A 22,318-nucleotide genomic window follows, 5' to 3' on the forward strand; every position below is an offset into this window, starting at 1 on the left:
TAAAATAGCTCTGACCAAACTATTATATTCCGATGATGGCCTTTGGTCATTGTTCATCTTAACAGCAGTTCCCAGAGACTCTAGGAGCCTGGTGCATGATGTGCTATGAAAACAGACTCAGTATATTGCCAATATTGATAGTAATAATTGCTGACATGGTTCAGTAACAACATACTGACATACTGAATAATTTGAACTCTAGCTATCCAGCTGAATAATTTGAACAGTATCTGTTCAAATCCCTGTAGATCTGAATTTAGCTAGCCATCATAAATATTTTGGATCAGTGTTGACAGATGCCTGAAAATAAAACTGTAAGCTTAGAGAGATACATACTGTACTAAAAAAAGATTTGGTTCCCATTTAGTTGAAAACAGTGTTTTAACTTGAGATGTAAAGTGATTAAAAAACTTGTTTTATTACTTACTGCTCTTTTGTATTGCAGTCAGTGGGATAAGCTTGCATCTTATCCAATTAAACATGGTCTTTGCCATTGTTGACATGTTCAACACAGGTTATTCCCAATGTGTCATTTTTGCTAAGCCTGCTTTCCTTTTATGTGCTTAGTAATTTTAGCTTTAATTCTTGTTTATATTCAAAATTTTATTAGTTTTATTAACAGAAAATAATTTTGAAAATGTGAAAAAGTAAAAAAGAAAACAAAGAACAAAACAATCACCTCAAATATAATCTTGAGTTTAAACCACCAATTTTTATATTGTAAATTAAGGACTGAAGATCTGTAGTTGAAAAGGTACATGGTGCTAACACCGTTGCTTTCATGCCCAGTTAAATGTAATAAGTAGTTCTGTTAAATACTGTGCTTGTTTTACAGTGTGTTTTTAAGGTGACTTCAGATTTACTGCTGGGAAAATCTTTAGCATTCAAAGTAAATTGTTCTATCAGGGAGTTTTTGATGTCCAGTAGGGGCAAAATACTATGATAAACAAAATAGCTAAATTCCCTAAGGCAAACTTACTTCATTACTTCATTTATGGATCAGTATGCAGAGTTTAAAAAGAAAGGTGGTTGCTCTGGAGCAATTCAGATGGCAGAAAATCTTGTGATAGTTGAACTGAACTAATAATTAGGCTGAGCAACAACAAACTTTGATAGAGTAACGGTAGGAAAATAAACTCTAAGTAAAAATCTTCTATTTGTTGTATGTATTAGTCCTAGTTCTTCTATAAAACCAATAGAAATTGGGTGGTTTCCTGTTCAAATCTCAGTTTATTTATCTTTGCAAGGCTTTAAACTTGATTTCCCACCTTCACTTGCAAGTTAAGAAAAGGAGCATTTTGTGTGCAATATTTTCAGACTGTTTACTTTGGACTTTATCTTAACAAATTGATTAGAACGCAAGCTGATCATACTGCTGTAAGGAATAACATGTATTGTTTTCATATCTATTCAAGCTTCTTTGCACAATATAAAATTACAGTATATTACACTACTGTATTTGCCATACTAAGCTACACATGCATGACTTGGATGCATATTAATTAATGCCATAAGCTATTAACTCTGACCTAATACTCAAGTTGTAATGATAGGTAGGGTGTGCTATGTTGCCACTTCTGACCAACACTGTGTACCAGCACTGTGTGGGAATATTTTAAGTGTAAATTGCTGTGCTTGCAGGAATTTGGGAAAATCACAGCTCATTAGCTGCTTCTGTTGAAATGTTGGCTTTCCTTCGTACAGAGATCCTGAAAGAATCATGGAAAATGCTCTTTCAGGAAGCATTGCCTTGCAAAGAAACAAGGTAACACTGGTCAGCTGCCTGATAGGATCATGGCGTGACAGAAAATAGCTTGTAGGGACTTGAATCATCTGGAATAGCAGTATTGGACTGGATTATTTAAAGGAGATATTTCAGTGTCAAATGTTTTGTATGTCTCTGATATATGGTAAGAAAAATGTTGGGGTTTTTTCCATAATTACATATATTCTTGAGAGATTGTTATTTCCTTCCACCTCAGTTAAAGCCTTTTGATTATCTTTGTTCTAAGATTTATTTTCCTGAATCGTAGTTTAAAATAGATCTGGTAGAAATGTCATTTTTATCTAATAGTAAAGATAAATTTGAAGAAGAATTTATGTGTACCTCTGTGAATTTGATTGATGACAACACTTTTAATAGATTGATAAGGTCTTTTAATTTGTCTATTTAATGTTTTAGCTGGGAGGAATCTCAGCTACTGTTGTGTTTAATCTATATTTTAGTTCCTAACGTATTAGCTATATACATGGCATATTTATGAAATGGAATAGTCAGTAAAATCATGTCATTAAGTACAACGCCATTCCAAAGAGGTACCTTTTTTCCATAATGAACTATTAATTATTGTGTTCAGCATTTAAAAAACAGTAAGTCTGCTTAAAGACAAGGTACAAATTAGAATGTGCTAAATTGATGTTCTGTATATTTACTCATGAAATATGTTTTCTTGAAACACATGCTGCTTACATGACTTTAAAGATTAGTAATTGTCCAGTTACATAATAGCTTACAATAAAGCCATTTAGAACTGGGAAAGTGAAGTATTTCTGTCCTTGTTTAAAGTTAAAACGTGAAAATAAACTCTTCAGAAAATATTTGCACTAAGGGATTTTTTGTTGTTGTTCTGCAGTCTCAGTTTGAACTCAGGGTATTCCATATTCGTGGAGAACATGCTGTATCAACTGCTCAGCTTGAGGAAACCATTGCACATCTGAAGAATGAACTTGATAATAAATTAAACAGGAGAAATGAAAAAGCAAAGGATATTGGTGTTTCTACTGAAGATAACCCACCAAAGACATACCGAAATGTATGTATACAGACTGACAGAGAAACTTTCATAAAGCCTAGTGAAGAAGAAAACAGAGCTGTCAAAAATAACCAAATAATACCCAAAAAGCTTAATATTTCTTCTTTGTCACATAGTATTTCTGCCCAAAGTGAAAATAAGGACAATTACAATGTGCAGTCTTCAGAAAGTGTCTTATGTTGTCAACCAAAACAAATGCTGCCTCCGCCACCACCACCTCCTCCTCCTCCCCTTCCTGAATCTTCATTACTGGGTGTAGTTCCTCCACCACCACCTTTGCCAATGGGTCTGACCTCACTGACACCTCAGTTTGGATCTGGTCCACCATTGCCACCTCCACTTTCTGAAGGCTGTCGGAATTTTCAAGCGCTACCACCACCACCGCCGCTTCCAGGGTTGGGACCTCCTGTTGCTCCTCCACTGCCTGGACCTGGGTTACCTCCACCCCCTCCACCTCCTGGGCCTGGGTTCTTTTTTAATAGCACTTTATCTTCAAACCAAGGTCCTCGAAAACCTGCCATTGAACCTAGTCGTCCTATGAAGCCTTTGTATTGGACACGGATACAATTACAAGGTAGCAGGTAAAATATATTTAATTGAACTTAGTGTTGTTATTCATAGACCGTGATACATGGGTATGTATACTATTTAAGACTTAATAACAAAAAGTTAATGGTCTAGGAAAATGAGTGTAGATGCATGGAATTTACAAGTTTTAAGAAAAAAATCTAAAAAAATCTAAAAAAGATCATAAGAAATTATTTTAAAATATTAAATATAAATTACAACTATATGCATTATAAATGAATATTATTTTGCATTATAACAAAAAGAAATGTTGTTTTTTTCCCAAAAATCCAAGTACTCCATAGACAACTATAGCAACATGGTGGTTCCTAGGTGTAGCCCTAAAGAGTAAAAAGGTAGCCAAGAGATTAGAAAGATTTATTTTAAAAAAATCTCAATTAGAATTGAATTGTTAAAATTTGTTCAGGTGAGAATGTAGAGTTTCATTTTTGCTTTCCTGTCACTTCAGGTGATACCATCTTCAGAGTACTATGTTCTGTCATCCTCTGTGATTCCAGCTCTAGAAACAGTTAAACTGGAACCTAACCTCTCTGTATAATTCTGTCAGAGCAGGAAAAGTAAAGCATATATAAAAATATATGCAGCTAAGGAACCTGTAGCATGAAGCATCCGTTATGGAGGAGTTTCAGTACTGATAGAGACCTCTATGGTGTAATAAAATAAATATAAAAAAACCTTAAAATTACTAATCTTACTGTGATTTAGTGCTGGGATAAACCGCTAAATACACTTGAGAGAGGATATGCCATCCAGAGGGACCCTGACAGGCTTGAGGAGTGGGCCCTCATGTGGAGTGCAAATCTCATGAAGTTCAACAAGGCCAAGTGCCAGGTCAAGCACCTGAGTTGAGGCAGACTAAGGTATGAATGGATTTAGAGCAGCCCTGCAGAGAAGAACTCGGGGATACCTGTGGATGAAAAATTGAACATGAGCTGGCAAAGTGAGCTTGAAGACCAAAATGGCAAGCATATCTTGGCCTGCGCTAAAAGAAGCATGGCCAGCAGGTTGAGGGAGGTGATTCTGCCCTTCTACTCTGCTCTTGTGAGACCTCACTTGGAATACTGCATCCACTTCTGGGGCTCCCAGTACAAGACAGACATGGACTCGTAGAGTGGGTCCAGAGGAGGGCCATGAAAATGATCAGAGGGCTGGAGCACCTCTTCTATGAAGAAAGACTGAGAGTTGGGGTTATTCAGCTTGGAGAAGAGGAGGCTTAGGGGGAACACCTTATTGTGGCCTTTCAGCGTATAAAGGGGGCTTATCAGACAGATGGAGAAACATTTTATTGACGCCTGTAGTGAAAGGACAAAGGGCATTGGATTTAAACTGAAAGGAGGTAGCTTTAGATTGCGTATATGGAAGAAACTTTTCAAGCAAGGCTGGTGAGACACTGGAACACGTTACCCAGAGAAGCTGTGGATGGCTCATCATTGAAAGTCTTCAAGATCAGGTTGGATGGGATTTTGAGCAACCTGATCAAGTGAAAGATGTCCCTGCTTATGGCGGGGGGGGGGGGGGCGGGGGGGGCGGGCAGGACTAGATGATCTTCAAATGTCCCTTCTGACCCAAACCATTCTGTGCTTCTATGAAAGTAATCTAATAGTATATACCATTGTGAATCTAAAGTTACTGTTAAACATATTGTTTTATTGATTTGCTTGTAAGGGATCATTTTCTGAACAGGCATAAATAAACAATTTTTGGACAGCCTTTTTGAAATGATAACATGGCTTTTGTTTATGCAATCCATTTATTCAGCTGGCTGAACGAAAGTACTCCCTTTTACACTTTCTGGGCCAGCTTGTAACTTACTGACACAGCAGTACGTGGTTTCAGTGCCGCTCAGCTACTCTTTTGGACTTTGGCTGATTCTAATTTTGCTTCAGCTGTTTATTAATATGAGAAAGTGTTTCTTCGGGATGCTTAAGCAACACAGACTATTTCTAGTTTAACGAAGTTCCTAGAATCATGAAATAAAATTCAGGTCCTGTGTTATCCAAGTAATGAAATGACATGATTATTCAGGTCTTAACATTCACATCATTATTATCCGTGTTCAGAATTATTTTAGCGTTAAGTACAGTTACAAAGATGCTGAGTTAATTTTAAAAATTGTAATAAATTACATTATATAAGTTGGACTTGATGATCTCAAAGGTCTTTTCCAACCTAAATGATTCTGTGATTCTATATATATGACCTATAGCCATAACGTAATATAGTATACTATATATTGCACACTATATATTATATACTGTGACTATATTATATATATTATGAATTATATTAAAGATTATTATATATTAGTTATTATGTTATAATAAGACACTATAAATTAATATAAGTTATTTACAATTACAATTATTCTTAATCTTTAAGTTATTTTTAGAGTTATATTTAAACACTTAAATATCTGCATTTAAATGTATTTAGATAGGATTTTTATTTTAGAATCTTTTGTCTGAATTTATTTTGATGAAAAAAAATATTTTGGTATTATAAAGTATTGTGAAAAATCTTTTATATAAAATGTTTGACAGGAACAAACAGTTAATGAAATCTCAGTTCTGTTCTTTCAAGTATTCAGAATTAAAGGCTTTGAAGTATTTCGAAGCAGGAAGTTTGAGCATTTTGGTTTTACTTTCCCAAAATTACTAGTGAAAAATTGTTTCATAGTGAATAAATAGTTGGTCTATAAATAAACGTTATTGTAATTATTCCTGTTGATTCACTGAAATCAAAATGTTTGTTCTGAAATACTGCTTGTTCCTTTTCCTGAATGCAAGACTAGGTCTAAGTCATAGCTTTCTGGTCACCAGCTGTAGTGGTCCAGCATTTTCATGGCATGCACTAGAACTGGAAATTTCTCTAAGGGTCTGCTGTTCAAATCAGCAGTTCTCCAGGACTTCAAAGTTCTTGTTACAGAGCCAGAAAGAATCCTTCATACTTCAGTGTGGCCAATACTATGGCTAATATCAGGGAGAGTGAAGCTGTGGAACTGTAAGCATGTCCTATGACACAGAATAAGCTACATCAGTGGATGCTAATGGAAAATTTAGAGTTCCTTAAACGTTCATGATAGCAGATGCACAGTTGAATATAAATTAGAAAAAAACCCCAAATTAAAAAAATAATAATTTTAGATCCACTTAAATTGTTAGGTATTGCATTTTATTGTATATTACATCTAATAAAAGTCTATTTAGTGACATTGGCCATTTGTATTTTATAGGGGGTTTCATCACTTTTTTTTTTTTAATTGGAAATAATTTCACTGCCTTTTAGTGACATCTGCTGGAAGGAGTGAGCCAACTTGTGATGAACAGACAAGAAGAGCCCTTAAAAGTCGTGTCCCACATACTTTGCTGAAGTACTGAAATATTGAAGCAAAGCTCTTCTAGGATTGCAGTGGTGTGTTAGTAGCACTACATAGTATTTTCCCCAAATCCAGATAAAACTAGAGCATCGTGTAAACAGGTTCCAAAGTGTTCCAAAACTAAATCTGGTCTTAGAAGACAAAAAACCCAAGGAAAGATAATCCACATTTAAAATTTACAGTTGGTTGAATGGAGCAGAATACTGGTTAGTCTCCCAAAATACAGGCCACATAATTACTTCCTGAGAACTGCAACAAAAAATATGAGCACACAACATCTGCAGCTAACATGAAGCGAATCAAGTACTATACAAATGACCCCAAATGTTCTTAAAATGTGTTTGAATCACTCTTCGTTGATATTTTTTATTTTTATAGGTCTAAATAAATTACAGGGCCTTTCTCAAAAAAGCTGCTGCTGAAATACTCCCTATCCTAGTTAAAGTGCCAGAAATCTCTCGAGATGTAGTATTGTAGTATTTGGTGGTTGTACAATACAGATAATGCATTTTGACAATCTAGCAGGCATGAACAGAAAATAGCTAAACTTTTGGTACAGCCTTCTGCGAAACATTTTGACTCCTTACAAGAGCAAGGTTTAGGGAAGTAATGCTGTTTGTATAGCAGCAGTGCATGTTGCTTTGAGTTTTAAATCCAATATGCATTTTCATCTATTATGACTTGGTCTGTTATGGTTTTTCATAAATGTTTATCGTAAATTTTATTATTACCTTTCCCTTTATAGGAAAACTGCTATACCAACATTATGGGAATCACTAGAAGAACCTGATATACTTGATACTACTGAGTTTGAATATTTATTCTCCAAAGACACTGCTCAGGAAAAAAGAAAACCATTATCAGAGACTTATGAAAAAAAAACCAAGGCCAAAAAGGTATTTATTGTTTCTTTTTATTTGCTTTTTTTTTGTGTCACCACTTAGTTTTACATTATAAGATAACTCACTTTTTATTTATTTTTGAATGAACAGATAATGGATGGGTTTGTAAATCTGATTTTAAAGCAAAATAGATGGATTGCCGATTCAACTCTTGCTTGAGAATGCAGGTTTATTCTTTACCTTGGAAGATTTCTTGCCTTTGAAAATTAAAGTTCCGCATCCCAGTGAGGTAGAAAAAATACTGTGTAGAAGAACTGAATGAAAGTTCTAATGCATATCTAAAAGTGCCAATATTTCAGGCCATGTCTGCTCTTGAACTGATTTATAATTAGACTGTCATTAAGTTACTATAGCAAACCTCTCTTCCATTAATACTCATTTTGTTGGAAAAATAAAGCATAAAGCAAGGTAAGACTGTTAGACATTTTAAATACGGAATGCCAAAAAGCTTTTTTCAGTACAGCTAAAGAGCTGTGTCAGGAAGGGAGAGGACAATCATGTCTTTAATGGCCAAAAGTTAATGCAGTAGCTATGTCATTACCATAGTGCAGATATTGTCTGCCTCAGACGTGATCCGTTACAGAGAGAGCTTGTACTTGTCAATTACTGTGCACAGGTAGGACAAAGAAATTAAATTAGTAGTATTTGTTGCTGGAAAAGTTCTAGGCTGGATAATAATGGATACTCTTTTCCTAAAACAATGTGGTTATATATTAGAAAGCCACTTAAATGTATACTATATCGTAAATCCCTTTAAACTTACCTGCTTGGAACCACAAGAGGGCACTTTGCATGTAAGCTGTGTTATCTACATGCAGTTTTATAATACATATAATGTGAACTATACCTATATAGATACATATCAGTGCAGTCAGATCTTTCAAAACAGCTTTGATCGTAAACTTCCTGTATTGTCTCTTAGCACAGTAGTTAATGAGAAGTGTAAATAAGGCTAGAGAATTTATAAAATTCAAACTCATGTGATGCAAAATGTTAAAAATGAAAAAGGGGTCCAGGATGGGGGCATGCTGGCTTTTGTAAATACACCCTAAAGAAATTATTAATTGTTATAGTCCTTCAAATGTTAGATTAAAGTTGGAGATTAATATCTCTGTGAAAAACATTTTGACATATTTTACTTGAGAAATGCTTCAAGTGCATATGGCATGCAGTACTCAGCTGTATCTGTAAATTTATTTCTGATGCCCTCTTTCTACAATTTATTTTTATGTTTCACTAATTTACTCTTTCAGAAATAATTATTTAATAGGAAGTATAGGTTTCTAAAGAACTTTGAAGGAGAATGTAACCAGTGTAACTTGAATGAAAAAATAATACGTGCAAATAGTTACCTTTGTATTTCAAAATCTCAGCAATTCAGTGAATGTACCTATTTCTCCAGGTGTATGACAGCAAACCAGGCAGAGAATTATGCCACTATTCTGAAAGATGAAATTGCATTATTCTCTTTCCTTGCTGCTTTGTGCTACAGCAGCACAAGTAATCTCTCTTGACCCAAAATCAAATTGGATAATGGTTGTTCTGTACAATATAGGAAATAATGGTATAATAACAAGTACTATTTCTTGTGAGAAATGAATGTATGTTCTTACAAAGATATCTTCTTTATTTATACCATTGTTTGAATTAATTTGTTTTGTTAGTAAATATATCCCTAGACAAAAAAATTTATATTTAATGAAATTAATGAAATCAATAAAGTACCGTTAAAGTACTGTGGGAAAATACCAAAATAAATCCCCTAAGAGATAAATTAAGAGTCATATCTATTTCTATGTCTTTACTTTGGTAAAACTCATGGGATTTTGATCATGGTGTTACAAACCATAGGAACTGTAGCACTTTCTGTGAAAATTTCAAAAATTTTTGGTCAACTATATTAAACTTTCCCTCATTTGGTCAATTTAAGAATTAAAGATTAATCAGCTTTTAGAATTCAAATGAAATTTGAATTTAACTGAATATAGAAACATTTTCTTATTGTATATCCTGTCTTTCCACCTTTTTCTAAAATGACTCATAGTAGCAGCTGAATATTTTTACAGACAGTTGGTCCTCTTAGATGATCCTGTGTTTTTCTTCATCTCTCTGAAAGCCCAGATGTCTGCAGGCTGGCTCAAATGGATCAGCCTTGGTGGGATGCAAGTGATACAGTGGTAGAGAGGCATTTTATTAAGTTACAGGAGGGTTTATTAGTAGATAGTAACAGAAAGCTCTTGCAGGTCAATGTAAAACTATCAGTTCTGCTGACTTCATTTGTGCTTTCTCATGCTTCTTCTTGGCACTCAACTTTTCATGCCTTTTTTCTATCAATTACAGCTATCTACTAGGGTTTTAACAATCTTTTTCTTTGCTTTAGTACAGAAATGTGTGCTTGGTCTGGTCTTAAGAATGCTGCAAGTGTCATGGTGTATGGAATTGTATAGTCTGGTTAAAGATGCTTTCTCCAAACTTTAAGAAACACATACAAATTTTATGAGGTTCATCTTATGTTTTTTAGCTGATGCTGTGTCATTTTGTATTTCTTTGTAAATTCCTTTCTCATGTTCTGTAGAAAAGCCTTCCAAGGCAAGATATAGGTACAGTGATAGAATCTGGAGTAGTAGTTTGTGTTTGGAATAGGTAAGCTATTTTATTTAATAATACATGTTAGTGCTGACTTACTGCATTAAATCTCTTCTCCTCTGCACAAACTTTATCCTATTTCTTACCATCTTACACAAACTAAGTTCACCCTTCTTAGTATTTAGAGAAATGACAGACCAATAGGTGGTGCAGGATTGCTTATTAAAACATGATTGCTTAATACTTTTCTCCTCGAATGAGAATCACATCAGTGCCTCACAATCAAGTTCCTTATGCAGCTGGAAGTAAGATTCTATCTTTCAAATAAGAGGGGAATTATTTCTTATTTAACTGGATCTTCTTTATGAAACGAAGGAGACTTTAACAATTAGTGGTCTGTTGAATTATGATTTCTTTACCATCTATTTACATTTCTTTTGCAGTTCCAAATAAAATAATGTTATTCAATTTATTCTCAGAATTTTTATTTTTGTGAAACTAGTCAGAATAGTCTGTATGCTTAGTCTGTGAAATGACTGCTGTGGAAAGCATCACATTAAGCCTCTAGAAATTTCATTTTGTTCTGTTCTTACCCATTTGTCCACATAGTAGATGCATTATGGCAACGCAAATTAAAATATTCACTGTATGCTGTCCTTCTGTTGCTTACAGCTGATAGACGTCTACCATTTTCAGCCAGAAATATCTAAATCTTTTCATACATAAATGGAATGGATGGTCTGTTTTCCAGTACCATTTGGCAAGTTATGCTCAGAAGGGAAATTTCTGAGTATATATTTATTTTTATATATATATATTTATACTCATATATATAATGTACTTACAATAGAATATGTCGATTATAAAATATTTGTAATATAGACTATGTTTATACTCATACATACACTCAGTGTTGTAAAAGGAGACTACACTGAGGATTCTGTGGACATCTATGCTGGGTGTGGCTAGCTTGGTATTTTCACTTACGAGCTTGATAATGAAATATTACTCTTCAGCCTAGTTGTGAGAGGCTCCAAATGTACTGGAGTAGACACTTTAGAAAGCTTTCATGTGTCAAGAGAGATGGTCTGAAAGACAGGGATAAACAAAAAGCTAGTACAGTTAACCACAAGGTTAATACAGTTAAGGATATTCAGCTATCTAAAAATAAGATGGGGTACAACTGGCTGACCTAGGTAATTGTTTAGCAGACAGGATATTGGGGTTATAACAACTCAGAAGAACATGAACTGACAAATTGTGGTACTACTAAAAAGGGAAAACAGAATTCTGATAGATCAATAGAAGTATTACTTGCAAGACAACCTACTCAACCATGTCACAGTTAAGAACTGCATCTAGATTTAGGCACTATAACCCGTCATTAAAAATGTTTACTAACTGCAAAGAGTCAAGAAGAGTGAGAATGATGAAAAGTGTAAAAGCAGTTTCTGAGAAAGAATTGAATTATTATGACTGTGTAGTCTAGGAAAGAGAAGGTTGATTGGGACACACAGTAAGTGTCAAGTGCATGCAGCTGCTGCAAATTAAAAATATGAAAAGCTTTCTAAGAGGAAGGATAACAAAGGAATCGAGAAAATTTTGTGTTGGAAAATTGTGTTTCTGTATTGGGAGATCTTTAAGAAAATTTGTTTTGTATAATACACATACAGTTGATGCTTCTTTGAAGTGCAGAAATGCTTTGGATGACATTTTGAGTACCTTTCCAACATGATGATTCTGTTACTTAAAAGGCATAAAGTCCACTTTCTGTCCGTTGTCCTATGGATGGAAACAGCTGGCTATCCCTTTTTTCCAGAGTGGAACCACTTTAATGATTCCCAAATGCGTTGCTTTCGTGCCTGTCATAAAATGGCTTATTAATTTACACTAGTTTCTGGAGGCTGTCATCCTGACGTGAGGATGAAATTAACAGAATTTAAAATGCGGTCATTGAGAAATAAGGTATCCTAACAGGTATGTGGGGGAAAAAAGGAAGGGAAGTTAACCTTCCAGCAACAATGGCAATACAACTTCTTAAAGGACTACATAGAGGGTGATTTTATTGATTTTTAGGCATATATTAACTTAGTTTGGAAAAATGTACTACATTCACTTGATAGTAATACAATGTAAAAATAATATAGTTTAAATGAAGGTCAGATGTACCTTTTTGGTACACTTATGTATTCTTGATGTTTGTTATGGTAGTGCTTATCTGGACTTAGAAACTGCAAAGTGTGTGGCTGCTCATGCTTCTTCAATCATGCACTCCTTTGGAAAATCTAGCAGCTTTGGAGGAATCTCTTCTTTTTTCCAACTCTACAACCTCTGAAATATTTTAGGAAACCCTTACTCATCTGCACTTATCTGCTCTGCATATGTGCAATCTTGTAAATAAAAGTTCTACAGTATTATGTAGCTAATGACATTTTTTGGATGTGTTATCTATGAAATGGGAAAAAGACTATTGCTTGTATCCTGACTTTCCCAGAAACTGTAGATGGGTAAGCAATGTACAGGAGTGGGATTTATTTCCTAGAATAGTCCTGAAGTAGTTTAATTGCAGCAGCGAAGTTGAAGTTACTGGAGAAAAATAAGTTTATTTGCACTTGAATATGAATCAAATTTCTCTCTGGTTTTGCTTGATTCAGTTTAATCTAAATACATAAGTTACTGGTATGATGCAGCTCTGCGATATATATTGGATCTAAATGTATTTACACCAGGTGAGGTGTTGTGGTCTTTAATTAAGCTTTTTCAAATGTACATAGTTGGTCCCACTTTCAAAATTACTTAGAAGTTACAGCTTCTTAAAATCGAGAAGTGAAGGGGCTAGATCCACCAGGTTATTTTAGTACATAATGTCAATTTAGGTATTGATTGTAATGGACATTTAGACTTTAAACGCCTTTGGAATATGACTCCTGTTTTTAACTCCTACATTTGAAGTATCATTGATACGCTTGTGAACTGTTAATCTAGACTGTTTTCTTATGCTTAGATTTCAGTTGTAGCATTGTGGACATATGATTTCTGCACCTACTGTATTATCCACTAACATTCACGTTAAAGCATTTCTTTATGAATGTATGATTTATGTAAAAAAATTTTTGAAATCATAAATGGACTTCAACTAAAAAATGTTCAACTGTAAGTAGATTCAGTACCGTACCGTAAGGGCCATAGCTATTTATGAAAACAACGAAAATTGAAAACAATTAGCATATTAAAACTCTTAACTTTTTTTTCTGGAAAAAAAAACAACCACCAAACCAACCAACGAAACAAACAAAAAAAAACCCCCAACAAAATAAACCCTCACCATTGGTTGTTTTTGAAAGAACTCGGCTTTGAATAGATTTGAATATAATTTGAAGGATCTAACATCTTTCTCAGACCCTGAAAGTCTTCCATAGAAGTTTTCATGTCAGATGAAGGACTGAAGTTTTACATGCAAACAGTTTTGCTTTCATTTATTCTAAACTGTTAACATTTCTTTTCTGTACATATTCATGCAGATTTTATAGCTGGTAGGCACACGTAATATGTTTTCAAGCCATAAGTTCTCCCTTTCCTGTTAAATTTCAAGAACGAAAATTGTTCTTTTAGTACCAAGTAGAAGAAAGGCAAAATTAGGACGTATATTTTGGAATGAAATCAAAAACATGATTCATTATGTATTAAGCTATGATACCCTGTAATCCTGAAAAAGTTTAGAAAAGAACATTCCTTTGCTGGGATTTATTCTGTGTGCATTCTGTAGCTTATTGCTGGACTTGCACATATTTTGAAGTTGCATTAGTTTTTCCAATATATTTGAGCACTTGTTAGTAACTTACCCTCAAAAACTCAAGAAATTTCTATACTTTTTCAAGAAACAGGATAGTTGAATGTTTGTGATGCCACTCTGTCTTCATCTTGGAAAAAAAAAAAGAGTAAATGTCAAGTAATTTGTGTCAGGTGTATGCTCCAAATGAAAGTCCATCAATCATTTTTGGCCCTTTAGTGCAATGATTATCATTTCAAAGACACAGGAGGACATTAAAGATAATGGCTTTTCTGTTGTCTATTATCTCTAACAGACTTCACATAATTATTAACATGTGTTCTCATTTAAGAAGAGTGTCAATATTTTGAGTGAATGGCATTTTTTTAACTGAAAGGGATATGTCTGTCAGCAAGTTTTTTGTCCATCTAACTAAATGAGGAATTACAATTAATGAATTTTGTGTTTCCGCAAGAAGGGCAGATTTTGCAAAAAATGTTGGAAGCTTTGCAGGGTTGAAACACAATGACTGTCTTCAGCTGTCTGCATAAGATAATAAACAGTGTTCAAACTTGAGTAGAAGTAGTAAAATGCTAGTGCGTGTTCTTCCGAGGCACTCTCACTTTCTTTTTATTTTTTGTGCTGTACTAGGAAGAATGAATATGGCATTTGCTTGTTTATCACAAAGCTCTGCAGTCATGTAGGATTTGGAAATATCTATAAAGGGTAAATATTTTGTGGCTTTGTCTTGTTTTTAGAGTTTGGATAGGAATAAAGATATTAACATAAGTTTCTTACCTCCTGCTTTATCCTGAGTAGTTGCCATTTGCTTGTCCTTTAGCAAAAGGCTACAAATAGTGGGGGTTTTTTCATCCAATAGAATTACATGCCTCCTAAAATATTTTTTAAATATTAAAAAAATATCAGTCTATGGTTCATCCATGTTAAACAAAAAATAGTTCAACTTTTCTTTCCTTTGAGTAGAAATAGAAGAGATAATGTCTAGTGTTAAGCTTCTGAAATGTCATTGGTAACTTCTTGGGGTGTTTATGTGGAGTGGCTTCAGGGGCATCCACTACTGATGTCTTGTGCAGGATATTCTTCCTCTGTTTGAACAGGGTTTCAGCAGACTACTTATGGGTCCAGGCTGTCGACTTCACCATAAAAGTTAATGAGTGGGAATGGAGGGAAACACTGTGATATGCAGGACAGCTTTTTTAGCTTATGGTTTCTCTCAATAAATTTAAATATTATGGAAATAATCCATGCACCAGCAGGAGGAAGGATTTAGCTTTTAATCGCTAAAGTAAACTGAATCTGTTCAGATTTCAGCACCAGTAAGTGTCCTGGATGAAATGTAGACATTACAGTTAGACAAAACAGTGAAGTCTGTCATATAATATTTAGTGAAATATATTTCTGGCTACGTTAGAGAAACACCTTTTAATAGGAAGGGCAGAATAATTGATGGATGTACTCAAGATTCAGTATGTCTCCACTTTTAAATTGGATGATAAATATTTGAAAGATGTAGAAGGGGCACTTGTGTACAGCAAGTCAACTAACAACATTAAAAAATAGTCGGGGAACACCACATAGAGCAAATAAAGTTATGGATCAGTGAATTAAATGAATTGGCACCACCAGTCGCAGTTTTGTCAGTGAGCCAGGAGATGCTGCAATTACGATACGCTCACAGTCTGGAGGGGTGGCAGGCAGCTGGCCAGCCCTGGCAGCTGGCATAGCAATGTCAGCTGGCGGCACTGGGTTTTAGCTGCTTACCTGTCACTGCCAGCTACAAGCAAGTCTCAACACGCTGAGAGGCGATCAGCGATTTGTCTTTTAAAAGCATAGACTAAATAGTTCAGTGCAGTCTTTACAAACTTTCATTTTATTTGCCTTATGGTTTTTGTGACCTGGAAAAGTGCTGATTTTTTCGTGTCTCCTTTCATTCAACTCCTTTGGAATTCACACACATATTTAATTCCCTGACAGTGACTTCCCCAGAATAACCGTACTTTGGGGCAAAATATGTTCTCTGTTTTACTACTGATTATATGTTTTTGTTGCAAAATCTTTCAAGTTACACATTGGTTCTAAAAATCTACGACAAAAATCTTAGCATTACGACTTTGTTTTTGGAATAGTTTTATGCCCAATTTAAGCTATTCCATTGTCTTGTTGCTCTGTGTTTGCTCCCTAATGAATAAAATATTAGCCTTCAGTTACAGATTTCAGTTGGTTGAAGCTATTTCAGGTAGTCTGGGTCTAGTTTGATGCCTGGTAATTGTGACCATGTGTACATTTGTCTAGAATGCATGTGAACATACAGTTAGTTGGCCATTTTAAAACATGAATCTCTGTTTTAGCTGTTAAAATTATAGAGGGTCGTCTTTAATTTTTCTTTTCATTAATCTTTTAAGGAGGAAGTCTTGCTTAGCAATGGGAGCTAGTCTGGTCATATCTAGAGAATATATTAGCACTTAAAATTAGAATGATTTCAAATGTTATATTCTCTACAACGGCTATAGTCTGGAAAGGTTTTGCCTCAAACTAGGCATGTCTAATGGGGTTTATGACAACCTATGAATTTGCCCCTGAACAAGGTCAACTTGGAGGTCAGTGAATGCTATACAAATTGCATACTACTCAACCTGTAATTATCCCTGTAAGAAGTTAATGTGCTGCGGAGTTCAGCAAATTTCACGTAAAGCTTTAGAAATGACCAGGATAAACTGGGCAGTTATTTACATTTGCTCTAAAAAATCAAAGTCAACAGGATGTGATGCTTACGGAGTATTCATTTATGGTAACCTGGAGCCAAATCATCTTGTCTGCTTATGTAATCAGGAGATAAAGAGCCTGAATTCCTTCTCATTTAAAGAAACCACTTTCAGTAGTATTACTTTCTTACTTTTGAGCATACGTACTGTACATACAGGCTGAAAAAAACTCTCAGGATAGGTTTCATTTCCAATTTTGGCAGAAAATATGCAACATCTACTTTAACATAAGTTTATTAAATGCTGAGTCCCTACAACCGGGACATAAAATGTGTCAGATCTTTTTTGAAGGCAGCTTGTATTCCAACTTGTTCATCTATTGTCCATTTTCAGTACTCTACAAGTAACAACTAACTTTGCATTTTCAGGTGAAAATGTCACTATCATTTCTCCTTTTCGTGTATTTTTCAACTTCAAATATCCTTGATATATAGATGAATGACTAAGTAGTTGCATGGTTAAATATTCCTAAATCCCATAAAACTTAGGTAAGAAACATTTGTATGAGTTTGTATAAATTTTGTCAGGTAACTGTCTCTAGTTTGAGCATCTCTTACAGATGAGATTGAGAATATTACAGGGATAAGGAATAACAATTACTTGAAGTTTTTAATAGTATTAAAAATCCAAATAATAATATCACCCATTTAAACATTGTTCGGATACTAGGAATATAAATGTAGGGGAAATTTAGCTAGTAGTTTTAATTTTACATATGAGTTGGTATTAGTAATAGTATTTTTTCATCAACACTATGAAGTAAGCCAGCTGCTTGGATCTGAATATTTCTTATTTTGAAGAACTTATGTCTGTATTGCATTTTGAGATGTGCTGCTGTCATATCTTCCTTATGACATAGATCAAAATCACAAATACAAACAGTCCAAACATTGTGGGAAGTTTGGATTTGACATTTCTAACATCTGAACTACGCTTCTATAGTTGTGATTGCTTACTTTTAGTTACTTAATTTACTTATTTATCCACATCAATATCACTAGACTCAACCAGCCAGAACAGCTTCCCCAAGGTTTTCTTCCTTCCCCCTTTTTCTTATACCCCACCTCGACATGACATCTTAAAAGACTGCAGTCTGAATGTCAGTATATTTTACCAACAAGTGTCTGTTACCCAAAATGTGAACAAAATCCTCAAATCCTTGTGAAGTGTCAAGAGTGTGGGAGAAGCACATTCAGACAAGAGTGAAAGAATCCATTCAGTAGCCCCTAGTGTTCCAGAAGTAGCTTTGACAGGGCATAATAAGACTATTCTCCAGTTCCTCTTGGTAGGAATTGATACTTTGTCAAAAGAGACTTAAATGTGTTCACACTGAAATATAAACTAGCAGACAAACTAAGGGACTTGTGATGTCCTCAGAGTGCCCTAAATAGTTCTGCCCTGATCACCTTAAGGAGAAGGGAAGAAATGTATGTTGCAGAATATTTGATGTGCCTTTTTTTGCTTCTTAATAGCATCCTACAAGTAAGAGGTGATGTTCTTTATTAGACCTGGTGAGAATTCAAGCTGATATTTATCAGCTATTTGTTAAGGTGCAGGGCACAGAGATAAGATGAAGGTCTTAATACTGCATGTAGTTTATAAAAATGTTTGATGTTTAGAGAGACGCTGAATTCAATTCACTAATTAGCTTGTCATTAATGTGAATTAATCCCTTGTAGAGTGGTTATTTGATCTCAGATGATTGTGTATCATCTTTCTAGATTATCAAATTGTTGGATGGAAAACGGTCTCAAACTGTAGGAATTCTAATATCCAGTTTGCACCTGGAGATGAAGGACATTCAACAAGGTAAGTGTATCTTACACTTAATCAATCATATTTTCATGGATGTTTTCTCATAGCCCCCTTCAGCCTTCAGATAATGTCTTAGATTACAGAATGTGCCTTGAATATAGTCATCTTTAAGATGCCAGAAGAATCATTCTTCCACTATATTCCAGTATATGTAAAAGTTTCACCTAAATAATCAGAAATCAGTTTAGGTACAACTCCTTCTGTACTGTTTCAGTGTATTATCACTTTCAGTACAGTGTTTTCTCAAAACCGCTTCATATTCCTCCCCTACAGTTCCCTCCTTCTTTTTTTTTAAGCAAGTCCTCCACTGAAAAAAAATAAATGGAGAGCTTATATAGACATCTTTTGAGCTTGAAACATGCAGTCAGTATTTGTTGAATGTTTAAATTTTGCTTCATTAGCAGTATAAAAAGCACATCCCAAACTGATACAGCTACCACTTAGCAATCACAAAGATGATCACTGGATGGCATTTTTCAAAGCATAAGGCTACTCAGTGTATAAATTCCAGTACTGGTAGAAATTCTCTGAGTTTGCCAATACAACTGTAGAGAAATACAGATTTTTCTGGGGTAATTCAGATTCTGCTTATGTTCCGGATTTGAAAAGATATTGTTTAAGAATATTGTTTATTTCTTTTTCACATTAGAAAAAGGAAAATATTCACCATTTAAAACAACTGCTGGAAGAATTTAAGTTGATGTCTCCTTTTTGCTATTGTTTTCCATTCCATCACATGCAAATACTGGGTAGGGTGTTGAGATGCTGCTGGCATTGATTATTATTAATTTCAGAAGAGCCTTTGAGCATCTAGCACTTTAAAAGCACAAGGGCTTACACATGTCTCTTGGGATGGAGGGAACAACGAGAAGAGGGAATAACTTTGTGCCTGCCAGTATTGTGTGAAAGGTATCAGAATGAGATGGAAAAAACTGCTGTTACTAAAAGTCTGAATAATTTGCTGGCAGAAATTGCAGCAGCGTAGGATAGGATAGCAGCTGTGTTAAAAGAACTGGGTAGTATTCTTAAGTATCTTCAGAGACGTTTTCATGACTTCTTATTTTCCTTGCCATGATGTTCTACTAAAATAGAACATCTCTCTGTCTGTCTACCCATCTCTCTATCTATCAGTCATTTGCTGTACTTCTCTAGCTTTTGAAACCCTCTGGCCTGTTTATACCAAATTTAAGAGAAAAGAGTAAGTCAAACATTTAGGTATTTATACACTAGCATTTGAGCTTGAATGGGCTGTGCACTTTTGCATCAAATCTACCAGTTGTCCCTTTTGCAGGGTTTGCATTGCAGAGCAAGGCAGAGCAGTCTCAAAGTGCAGAAACATCCTTCAGAATTAAATGAGATGTGCTCTAGGAGTACGCCAGCAGTCTCCACCTATGGCAGGCTTTAAATTCCACAGGAACACATGAGAGAGAGTTAAAACTCCCTGAAACGTGTGTAGTGTGAACACTGGATCCTCAGTGCCAGCTGTTGCTGTCCACAAGTCCATTTTTAAAGACTACACTATTTGCAGTTGTAGACAAAGCTAATGTAGTCCTACAAATTTAATGAAAATTTAAGGGTTGGTAGAAGAGAGACACCAAAACAAGTGGTGTCACTGAAGGGAAGTTTATAACTCATCACCCTCTCTATTCTGAGGTAGCAAATAGTTGGCCTGTCACCACATGCGTTGCTCAAGGCAGCAGTGGGGTGTGCTGCCTCTTGCTTATGGAAACAGCTAGGAGATACCAATGGGATTTAGGAATACTGTTAGTGGAACTTTTAAAAAAAAATATATTAACAAAGCAGGATGAGTGACTGTAATCAAGGTCTATGTGCAAAGGCTATCTAGGGGAGGGGAAAAAAAACAGTTCATCAGATTCGGAGAAAACTTCTGTAGAGAGGACCTTTAGTAATACATACTACAATGAAGATACAAGTAGAATTATGCTTGTTTCTCTTCTAGTGTGTGTTTATCCCCTAGTATTTTGTTTAATTGAAACCTGTGTGCAGTCCTGCCTATCAGCAGACAAATTCTTTGAAGACTGCTGTAGTCAACGTACTAGATGAAAAGAGACCATAATAGGCTAAGTAGCTCATGACAACACCTAATCAAAAGCGCATAGGATCATTGGGTGATGAATGTCAAAAGTTCTTCTTTTTACACAGTGAAGTTACAAAGTTACCTGTAAGAAACATGAAAATTAAGCACTCATCCATTTTTCAAGCCAATTTCCATTGCATAATTCAGTATGTAAAAGACAGGGAAGAGAAAAGTTAACAGTCTTTGGAGCTTGCAACAGAGAATGAAGAAACTTGAAGCAAAATAAAGTTGAAATAATAAAAAAAAGGCTATCTAATTTTATTTCAAGTTTTTCTGGCCAGGCTTGTTGAAAAGCAATGTACAAATGAATTCACTGTCTATGTATAGCGTACTGGTTACTCTGCCATAAGTAGCAGTTATGGAAATACATATAAACAAAAACTGTCCTCAGATGAACTTCCCTATGCATCCAAATGCATGCAAAATTGTAAAGAAGACAAAGCAAGAGTTATCACAAGAAAAAATAAATCATCCTTCAAAATACTATGAGATTTCTGCATCTATAGGATTACTTTCTCAAAATAAAGAGCTTCATAACATATTCTGTAGATAGCTCAGCAGTGCAAAACAAGCAAGTGACCATATCTGGCACCCAGATGTTTCAGTTTACATTTGATAATGAGTCAGCTGCCACACTTCAGGAAGGGAATCTCCCACACATGTTTGTTTGAGAGAATGAAGTTCATCCTTCACAGATAAGTTTAAATTCTTGTTATATCTGAGTACAGTCTAGGAAGAAGACAATGTAAAATTGAATAATTATTTTGGCTAATGTTGGCAGAGGGAGAGTTAACGTTGTCATGCTGCACCTGTCCTAAGAGTCAGATTTGTGATAGGTGAGCGAGGAGGAAATCCTTGGTGCTGTAATGTTCTGAGAACACTAACAAGTTTTATGGTGAATCTGGTACTGAAGAGAGTATTATAGTTTCTGATTAGACCACTATTAATAATACTCACTTCCTAAGCAGAAGAAGCAGCCAGAAAAACTGTCACAGTGTGTTATATAGGATCTTTATTTATATTTAAAAATCAAATAGCAATAATCAAATTGTACATAGGTTTGAGATTATGTTCAAAGCTGCCTCTCTGCATTTTTTTAAAGCCTTTATAAAGTAGAGATGAGGAATAGTGGAGATCAGCTGTTAGGTAAGGAACATGCTTTAACACTACACACTTAGAGAAGTAATCTCTATTTCTTCTCAGCGCACTTCTGTCTTACTTTTCCTATCATTTCTCAGCTGAAATATTACAGCTCCAGAGAAAAACTTGTGGCTCAAGACTACTTGTGCGGCTTTGCTGTTGAAATATTACAACTCTCCACAATGAGGTGTATCAGTTCTGTTTCTAGTGGGAAATGCTGATTATAACTATATGTGAAGACCCTCTGTGGGCAGTGGTCCCAGCTTTTTACAGGGCTACATTCCAGTCACTCAGGCAGCTCCCAATATAGTAGCTAGCAATAACAGTATACTGGAAAACACATAGTAATACTCTTTCCTGCACCATATGTCTTCCGTGCTGGCTTCCCATGAGCTACAGAGATCTTTGTTCAAGAGTAAACTGGCAAAACTATGGGGCAGCCCAGATG

General features: G+C 35.0%; 1 protein-coding gene across 1 annotated transcript in view; it reads left to right on the forward strand.

Moving 5' to 3' along the window:
* Window positions 1–22,318, forward strand: part of LOC119151193 (formin-like) — a 148,306-nt gene that overhangs the window by 45,644 nt on the left and 80,344 nt on the right. Inside the window, exons 4-6 of the mRNA XM_037394815.1 lie at window positions 2,634–3,394; window positions 7,523–7,673; window positions 18,539–18,626. Of these exons, the coding sequence (XP_037250712.1) occupies window positions 2,634–3,394; window positions 7,523–7,673; window positions 18,539–18,626 (1,000 nt within the window). The remainder of the gene's footprint in view (window positions 1–2,633; window positions 3,395–7,522; window positions 7,674–18,538; window positions 18,627–22,318) is intronic.

This window comes from Falco rusticolus, chromosome 7 (assembly GCF_015220075.1).
Source record: "Falco rusticolus isolate bFalRus1 chromosome 7, bFalRus1.pri, whole genome shotgun sequence".
In the NCBI taxonomy this organism is placed as follows: domain Eukaryota; kingdom Metazoa; phylum Chordata; class Aves; order Falconiformes; family Falconidae; genus Falco; species Falco rusticolus.